The sequence below is a fragment of the Sus scrofa genome, chromosome 16, assembly GCF_000003025.6.
Source record: "Sus scrofa isolate TJ Tabasco breed Duroc chromosome 16, Sscrofa11.1, whole genome shotgun sequence".
Lineage (NCBI taxonomy): Eukaryota > Metazoa > Chordata > Mammalia > Artiodactyla > Suidae > Sus > Sus scrofa.
In genome coordinates, this window is record NC_010458.4 from 47648130 (window position 1) to 47658014 (window position 9885).

The 9885-nt window shown below is 41.7% G+C and overlaps 1 protein-coding gene across 6 annotated transcripts in view; it reads left to right on the forward strand.

Moving 5' to 3' along the window:
• OCLN (occludin) overlaps positions 1-4306 on the forward strand; it is a 52261-nt gene extending 47955 nt beyond the window's left edge. For 5 of the 6 annotated variants that reach the window (XM_005672522.3, XM_005672521.3, XM_005672524.3 and 2 more), the window contains exon 9: positions 1576-4306. In XM_005672522.3, coding sequence (XP_005672579.1) covers positions 1576-1677 — 102 coding nt within the window. In that variant the 3' untranslated portion in view covers positions 1678-4306. 6 annotated transcript variants of the gene reach the window in all.

Consider the following 9885-nt stretch of genomic DNA (forward strand, 5'->3'; position numbering starts at 1 on the left):
GCTTCTAAGATTCTTTTAGGAAGAACTTCTTTATTCTATGTTTTTCCTTTAACCTTTAGAATGGCTATGAATATGTTGCCACATATGCACTGACTATGAACAAAAGACCCTATAATTGCAAGATGAAAACTGTACTAAGTTGGATCCTTCATTTCAGTTGTTTGCAGCTATAACCAGCACTGATTTTATAAAAAAAATTTGTTTTAGTTTGAGGAGTTCCCATCGTGGCACATAGGAAACAAATCCAACTAGGGACCGTGAGGTTGCGGGTTCAATCATTGGCCTTGCTCAATGGGTTAGGGATCTGGCATTGACATGAGCTGTGGTGTACGTTGCAGTCACGGCTCAGATCTCACGTTGCTGTGGCTGTGGTGTAGGCCGGCAGCTGTAGCTCCAATTAGACCCCTAGCCCGGGAACCTCCGTATGCCGCAGGTGCAGCCTTAAAACAAAAAAAATTTTTTTTTTTTTAGTTTGAAGTATACATACAAAAAAGTACATAGATCATAAATGTACAACTTGGTAAATTTTCACAAAGGAACCACACACCTTTGTGCCTGGCACGCCCGATAAAGTGTTACATTTGGGGAGTTTCCTTGTGGCACACCAAGTTAAGGATTTGGCTGCAGCGGCTTGGGTTCCTATTGCGGCACAGGTTTGGTCTCTTGCCCAGGAATTTCCACGTGTTGTGGGCATAATAAAAAAAAAAACAAAAACAGAAGTACATTTCCTAGTACCCCTTGTCCACTTTTCCAGTTTTACACTCACCCCAGAAGTAACCACCATCCTAAATTCTAACATCATGGATTAGTATTGCCTATTTTGAATTTTATGTAAATAGAATCATACCATATGGATTTTGTAATTCCTTTGCTCAGTATTGTTTGTGAGCTCCATTCATGTGGTGGCATGAGTGGTGGTTCATTTTTAAGTGTCTCTGCACCGGGGGCACACATTTGCTAGGTATATACATAGGTGTGAAATTGCAGGGTTGTTGAGCAAGTGCGGATCCAGCCTTGGGTAGGAGCTGCCACCAGCGTTCCTGGTTTGTGCCAGTTTATATTCCCACCAACAGTGTAGTTTCCTGTTGCTCATATCCTTGCCACCACTCGGCATCATCAGTCCTTATTGACTTAAAACTGTTTTGGTTTTTGAAAGATTCTGTATTAATTTTTTTAAATTACATAATGTCACACATTTACATTTGAGTTTAAAAGTGTGTATATAGGGGAGTTGCCGTTATGGCTCAGTGGTTAATGAATCTGACTAGCATCTGTGAGGCGCAGGTTTGATCCCTGGCCAATAAATTTTCTCTTGATGACTTTACAAATCGTTAGAAATGAGTGTATCCTTGTAAACTCAGGTTAGAAGATAGGCTTGAAAAAGAATCAGCTGCTCATGCGGTTACAGATCCTGCCAGGTACCTAAAGAATTACTTTATTTACCACTCTTAGCAGTTCTTTATGACTAATTCTCATGTTTCTTTGTTCACCTCTGCCTTGCCAGCAGCTAGCACATAACTCGTGTGTTTTTATTTTGTTAAATTTACTCAATAATTTGTTTGTTTCCCTTTTTAGTCTGCGGATTACAAAAGTAAGAGGAATTATTGCAAGCAGTTGAAGAGCAAATTGTCACACATCAAGAAGATGGTTGGAGATTATGATCGAAGGAAAACATAGGAGGCAGAGGCCACCTTGTTTGAGAGATTAAGAAGTATCTGATCTGACATCTCTGCAGTGTTGTCAGGAGTCAAAATGACACTGGACTCTGACCCAGGAGGCCAAACCTTTCTGGTCATTACGGAGATTTGGTAGCTTTAATATCATCAGTATTGAAGCATTTTATAAATAGCTTTTGATAATCAACTGGTCTGAACACTCCAAGGAAGGATTTTTGTTTGTCTATCTGTTTTGTTTGTTTTTTAGGGCTGCCCCCATGCCATATGGAAGTTCCCAGGCTAGGGGTCTAAACTGAGCTACAGCTGCCGGCCTACGCCACAGCCACAGCAATGCCAGATCCTTCAACCCACTGAGCGGGGCCACGGATTGAACCTGCATCCTCATGGATGCTAGTCGGGTTCGTTTCCACTGAGCCACAAGGGGAACTCCAAAGAAAGGATTTTATGCTTTAAACATTGGTTCTTGTGTTAAGAACTCACTGTTGTTTAAAGTTTTTAAATCTTTAGGGACGGTCCGGGAGTGAACTGTGAACTTTGACACTCTAGGCAATCAGGTCCTAATACCTAAAATGTACTCTTTGGGTCTCCCAGAATTCGCCCTTCCGATAACTGTTCTCTCTCATCATTTCTCTTCAGATAAGGAAATTGGGCCCCTGCAATAAAGTCTCTGAAGTGAAACTGCTTGTTTTCTAGCTTGCAGTTTTGGTTAAGTCTGTTTTATGACTGCATGGATAAAGTCCCTGGCCTTTTCATATTTCAGCTACTACAGATAGTGCATTCCACCAGGCCTCCTATTAATTTTTTTTCTGTGTATAAATGCTTAAGAGGTTTGTATTTCATGTTATCCTGGTAATAAAGATCACGTAAAAGTAACAGATGTGTGAAATTTGAAGATTGTAAATACATGTTTACTTTTTTAAAAATCAAAGTTGAAACCTACTGGTTAGAATTTTGTTGTGTATTTTTAAATGCTTTTTATCTTTTATGGTTTACATACTTCTTTTTAAACCAGCTAGGCTGTTTCATTATATCAAAGTATCCAATTACATTTATAATTCAATTGTGACTTGAATTGTATCTTTGGGGAATGTTGGAGCTTTGTACATATTTTATAATTATTAAACCTGGTGTTTCCTTTCCATAATATACATTTTTGACATCACTAGTCCTGTGGAAAACTGGAAAACTAAGCTATGGGAAACTACACTCAGGAGTTTTATCTGTTATTGTTTTAAACTACTTTGGGTGCTGTGCTAGTTGGTAGTTTCCTAAGTCCTTTGACTGATTTGTCAGGAAACAGAATGCAAGACCCTAAAATGCCAAATTATTTCAAGTGGTGCTTTTAAATCTCGAAAGTTTTTTGTTTTTAATTCAGATGTTTCCTGGTAATGTAAAATTAGCTGATAATCCTGGACATATAGCCCACCAAGTTGGTTGTGATGATCTCCTCAGTTTAGAACTCTTCTTTCCTTTTTTTTTTTTTTAAGGGCTATGCCCGTGGCATATGGAAGTTCCCAGGTTAGGGGTCGAATTGGAGCTACGGCTGCTGGCCTACACCACAGCTACAGCAACTTGGGATCCAAGCCGTGTCTGCAACCTACCCCACAGTTCACAGCAACGCCGGATCCTTAACCCACTGAGTGAGGCCAAGGATCGAACCTGCATCCTCATGGATGCTAGTCAAATTTGTTTCCGCTGAGCAGGAACTCCTAGAATTCTTTCTGAAAAAATGTTAAAGAATAATTTCAAATTTATCATTACTATACAATTTGGACATTTAAGTCTATAGATTTTAATATAGAAGTCTGAATCGTTTTCCAAAGATAAACTTTTAAATAAGGTTTCCATTATAACAGATTTATTTCTTCAAGTTGAAGAAATTTTTTGTTTTCTATGTGCCGCATATACTATAGAAAGTAATAAATAGTTTATGCTTTTTATGACTTTTGGATTCATACTAAATGGTAAGGACTCTTGAGCAACTGAATTTTTCTGTGTTAAAATTTAAACTCTTTATTCTTGGAAATCAGCGTACTTTGTTTATGAAGACAAGTTTGCCAGCGTTGTGACAAAACAAAACCATTCAGCAGAATGCAGAAAATTAAATAGGACGAGTTTGCATTGTAAAATTGTGCCATAAAATTAGACTTTGAAAGTTTTTTAAAAAATCATTTTTCAAATGTGATATTTAACTCCAAAGACCGCTTCAGGAGCCAGGATCAGGATGTTTTTGTTGGAGTTGGCATTAACTAATGAAATATAACTTTGAAAAACCACTCGGGCTATGTTCTCACCTGGAAAATAGAGGTTTAGATCGATTTCAGAGGTCTTTTACATCTCTGACCTTCTTTGGTTATGTTTGCATAATACTTCCTGCTCTAAACCACTATTCCAAAGATTCTGTTGAAAATGCATGTGGTTCATTTGCTGAAGACTCACAGCATGAAGTGATTTCCTTACATGTGTATTAAACATAGATAACATCAATACTTTCATTTCTCTTTATCTTGGAAAGTTTAAAAAAATACAGAAAAATAGGAACTTGTAAACCTACCACCCAGAAAGAACAAGTGTTGATATTTTGTCATATATACTTTGTATTTTTGGAAATAAATTTAAGTCTGTAAGTATGGTAAAAGTTACATTGTATGCACATAACATGAAATCTCAATCCTTATAAGAGTCTGTTGACGTAACCATTTCTCATTCTCATTTTACAGATAAGGAAACTAATGATTTGATAGGTTAATTGGTCTATTGTCTCATTAACAAGTGACTAAACTAGGATTGGACCGGTCTTTTGGAATATTAGTTTCTGTACTTCCACTCTAGGTTGATTTGGTTAGTAGTAAATTCGTGTGTTGGCAAAGCTAGGGTTGCTCTGTTTGCTGTTATTAACCCTATTATAATTTTGAGCACATTTTACAGTTAATCCTTGAACTTTCTTTCTTTTTTCTTTTGTGTCTTTTTAGGGCTGCATCTCGGCATATGGAGGTTCCCAGGCTAGCAGTCGAATCGGGGCTGTAGCCTCTGGCCACAGCCACAGCGATGCCAGACCCAAGCCGTGTCTTCAACCTACACCACAGCTCACCGCAACACTGGATCCTTAATCCGCTCGGCAAGATCAGGGATCGAACCTGCGTCCTCATGAATGCTAGTCAGATTTGTTTTCCGCTGAGCCACAACAGGAATTCTGTTAAGTGTACTTCGAGGCAGCATCAAGTGCTTCATGGGGAAGATCTGCAGTACCTGTGAAGGCCCGGATGGATGTGCATGTGTAAAGAAGGGTCAAGGCAGAAGAGTGCTTTTAACCATGGCTCCAGGGACCTTAGCTTCAGGTGGGGTTGAAGCAGACAGTCTCCCTGCCTCAGGATTGGGATGGAAATGTCTCCCATCTGGACATTTTCCAAGGCTCAGAATTCAAACTTAATCTTCTGGCAGTTTATGTTTCTACTGTCCTATACGTCTCACTTGCTAAGTGACAGGGCACATAAATTAGATGGAGGACCTCCACGACCTCCCACATGTGTTTCATATTGTGAGCATTTCTTCTCGTGGGAATAGTTTTCGTAGGAAAAAAAAACACTCAAGTCACTTGGGCGGTTTTTAGAAAAAAAAAAAATTTTTTTTTGTCTTTTTGCCTTTTTCTGGGGCCGCTCCTGTGGCGTATGGAGGTTCCCAGGCTAGGGGTCTAATCGGAGCTGTAGCCACTGGCCTACACCAGAGCCACAGCAATGCCGGATCCGAGCTGTCTGCAAACTACACCACAGCTCACGGCAACGCCAGATCCTTAGCCCACTGAGCAAGGCCAGGGATCGAACCTAAAACCTCATGGTTCCTAGTCGAATTCGTTAACTACTGAGCCATGACGAAAACTCCTGAAAATGTTTTAATGATTCCACTTTGGAGTTAGAAAAAGAACATGGACACACAATCAGGATTTTGTGTGTTTGTCTGTGTGTGAGTGCAACAAATCAGAAGGGTGTCCCCAGAAAACTTAACAGTTGCGGACCCAAGACCCGCTTGCTTTCCCAGCTCGTGTTGCCCTATTGTTGCTTTGCCCTCCACCAGTTACTTATGTGACCTTGGACAAATTACTTAGCCTGTGTCTCAGTTTGCTTATATGTAAGAAAGGTATTTGTACCAAATCTCATGGTTGTTATGAGGTAGTTAATGTGTGACTTAAAACAGTCCTTGTCAGAAAGTAAATAAATATAACCAGTTACACCTATTTCCCAAAGCCAAATGGTGAAACTTTAAACAAGTTTTTAAAAGGAAAACTGAGGGTTTATTTTGTTTTGCTTTTTAGAGTTCCCATGGCATGTGGAGGTTCCCGGGCTGGGGGGTTGAATCAGAGCTGTAGCTGCTGGCCTATGCCACAACCACAGCAATGCAGAATCTGAGCTGTGTCTGCGACCTACACCACAACTCATGGCAACGCTGGATCCTTAACACACTGAGCGGGGCCAGGGCTTGAACCTGCATCCACATGAATGCTAGTCAGATTTGTTAACTGCTGAGCCACAATGGGAACTCCAAACTGAGTTTTAAAAGTACATGTATCTGGGATTTCCCTGGTGGCTTAGCAGTTAAGGATTTGGCATTGTCACTGCTGTGATTCGGGTTCAATTCCTAGCCCAGGAATTCCGCATGCTGGCAAAAAAAAAAAAAAAAAAAAAAAAAAAAAAGTGCATGTATTATCTTAATTTCATGTGCTTGGTGTATGCTGCGTACAGCTTTAGGGTATAAATTCTTTTTAATTTTAGGCAGCTACATTAGGCTTAACATCGTGATTATTCACAAATAGTGAATAAATGCTTTAAAAGTAGAGAATTTACATATCCAGATAAATATTATTTGATACTGTTATAAGGAATTCTGGAACTTTTTAATGAGTTTCCTGGATGATTGTGGTTCCATCTAAAGATTTCAGAATAGGCAATTTCACCTCTCCCAGTCTTTGAAGTTGCACACTTTGAATTTCAGCCTGATTCCACTGGCTGAGCTGTTCGTGAATTTCCTAACTCCCATGGATTGTGTCCAGCTACCCATGGGCAGAGAACAAATTGTTCCATTCTTTATAGTTGTTCCGTAGATTTACAAGTTGAAACGTTTGGCTAGGTTATATTATTTCTTTATTCTACCACTGTACACAATTAAAATACTGTGTCAGTCATAATAATGACAAGAGATTACCATGGATTTATGCATTTTTGTTTTGCTTTGTAACCTTGGACAAATGACATTCCTACTTGAGTCAAGATCTGTGACTGAAATATAGTCAGAGGAGAGTAAATTTTTCAGTTGGAAAAAACCTGAATGATTGAGCCTCCTGTCCACAAATATGCTTTAATTTCAATTTATTACAGAGTCCTCTGTCTTTTCCAGGTTTTCCATAAAGTCTTCCCAGATGGTTGTAGACATAAATGAGAAACTTGGGTTGGGGCTATTGCATCCCATCTTGGAATAGTATGGCCAATCAGAAGAAAAGGAGAGAAAAGCAAACTGGAGTTTGTGGAAGGAAGGGGAGAGGGAGGAAAGAGGGTAAAAAGGAAAAAAAAAAAAAAAAGGAAAAAATGGTGGAGTTTGTATATGAATCCTGAGAAGGAGTCAAAGATACGGGGGAAGCAAAGATGGAAGTCAACTGGCCTTGGAAATCAGCAATATTAATTTCACCTCTTCTCCTGTACAGACACGGCCAGAGCTCAATAATAAGACCTTGTCTTCTGGGGTGGGGGAGGGGGCGCATAAAAGGAACTGGTTATCATTGTGAGTTGTCATTGTGATGTGAAGCCCTGTAGGATAGGTGGAAATATCCCCGCTTTATAGATCAGAATTGTGTTGTGGTGTTCTCCTGTGATGCAGTGGGTTAAAAATCCTGCGTTGTCACAGCAGGTGTTTGGATCACTGTGGCGATGCAGGTTCCATCCCTGGACTAGGTACTTCCATATGCCAACACTGTGGCCAAAAAGATTATTGGGTTGTGACTTGCTTGAGGTCCCCTAGCTATTGTGATAGAGCCAGATTTTTTTTTTTTTCCCCACTCTGAAGCTGGCATGGGTCTTAACCTACTATGCCAATTGGGGAATGAACCTGTGTCCCAGCACTCCAGAGGGTGCCTATCTGTTGCACCAAAGTGGGAACTCTGCAGGGTTGTTTTTTAAATTCAGGTCTCTTCTTTCCACTACTATGCAGAACGACTTATGTTTCATTTTGTTGGGTTTTTTGTTTGTTTTTGCTTTTTAGAGCAGCACCTGTGGCATATGGAGGTTCCCAGGCTAGGGGTACATTCGGAGCTACAGCTGCTGGCCTATACCACAGCCACAGCAACATCAGATCCGAGCCGAGCCGAATCTTCGACCTACACCACAGCTTAGGCAATGCGGGATCCTTAACCCACTGAGCGAGGCCAGGGATCAAACCCTCAACCTCATGGTTCCTAGTATGGTTGGTTTCGGATACACCATGATGGGAACTCTTGTTTATGTTTTTTTGGAGGGGGGGAAGAATACCTGGAAAGATTTTGGAACCAACAAACAATATAGGCCACAAAATGAAAGCAAATACTAATGGAGAAGAGAGAGGCTCCAGCTCCCGCAGTTCCTTGGTCCTCTGCTTTTCCTGGGCATAATCCTTTTCTGATGCTTCCCAGGTGCCTTGCCCCTCCATTTCTCAAGTGTGGGAAATGCTACTAATTCTGTATGTATCATCAAACAACTTGTCCAAAATTGAACTGATCTTACCAACCCTGCCCCCAACCTCTCAGTAATTGCAACTCCAACCTTTCATTTGCTCAGCTCAAAACTAGAGTCATTGGTTCTTTTTTCATAACACACATCCCCTCTAATGACAAGATCCAGAATCCAAAGTTTCTCACTAGCTTGAGAAGTTCTCTAAAGTTTTTTCAGCCGCCACCACTCCTCCCCTCCTTCTGCATGCCACCCCTCAAACACACCAATGTGCTTCCACCCCATGGCCTTTGCACTTGTAGCTCCCTTTCCCTGGAGGGATTTTCCCCTAGGTATCAGCCTGGTTAACTCCCTCCCCTCCCACATTCTGGTCATGGTTCCTCTGTCTTTTCCGCAGGACTACTCTGACCCAGCCTCAGGCCAGCCGCCAGCCCCCACCCGCTCCCCACACTGCGGCATGCAGAAGTCCTTGGGCCAGGAATGGAACTCGAACCACAACAGTGACCCTAACCTTAACCCGGTGAGCCACGGGGAACTCTGACCACGCTACTTTATTTATTTCTTTTCTAAATTTAATTATTTTGTCTTCCTAGGGCCACACCCAGGGCATATGGAGGTCAGGCTAGGGGTCTGATCGGAGGATTAGCCGCCAACACAGCCACAGCAACTTGTGATCCGAGCCGCGTCTGTGACCTGCACCACAGCTCGCGGCAATGCCGGATCCTTGAGCCACTGAGCGAGGCCACAGATCAAACACGCAACCTCATGGTTCCCAGTCGGATTCGCTAACCACTGAGCTGAGCCACGACGGGAACTCCATGACCATGCTACTTTAAACTGCAACTTTTGGAGTTCCTGTTGTGGTGAAGTGGAAATGAGTCCGACTAGCAACCACAAGGTTGCAGGTTCTATCTCTGGCCTCGCTCAGTGCGTTAAGGAACCAGTTTTGTCATGAGCTGTGGTGTAGGTCGCAGTCTCCGCTGGTAGTTGCTGTGGCGTAGGCCAGCAGCTATAGTGCTGATTGGACCCTTAGCCTGGGGACCTTCATATGCCATGGGTGTGACCCTAAAAAGCAAAAAACAACAACAAAAAAATAAACTGCAACTTTTTCCCCTTCCATGCTTAATTTTTTTTCTATGGCATGATCATCATTTGACCCAGTATGTTTTTCTTTGTAACTGTCATGAGGGCAAGGACTTTTGTCAGGTTTTCATTGCTTTATCCTCAATGCTTAGAACTGTATCAGCCCAAAGTAAGTGCTCAATAAATATTTGTGGCATGAAGAGCAGGAGCAGCAGAGGAGTCCGGAAAAATTTTGCCAGTCCCGGAAAACCTGGCTGGCTCAGCAGAGGCTGCTGCTGTGGTCATAGTCCTTCATGCCAACTTTTTAGAAATAATAACGTTAAATCCTCGGGTCCCAGGTGGACCGATACCGGGCCTCTGACTTTCCAAGAGTGCATGCCCTCTATCTTCTCGCCTCTTTGTTAACAGCTGGAAGCGAGCAGGCGTTCCCTCCCCGA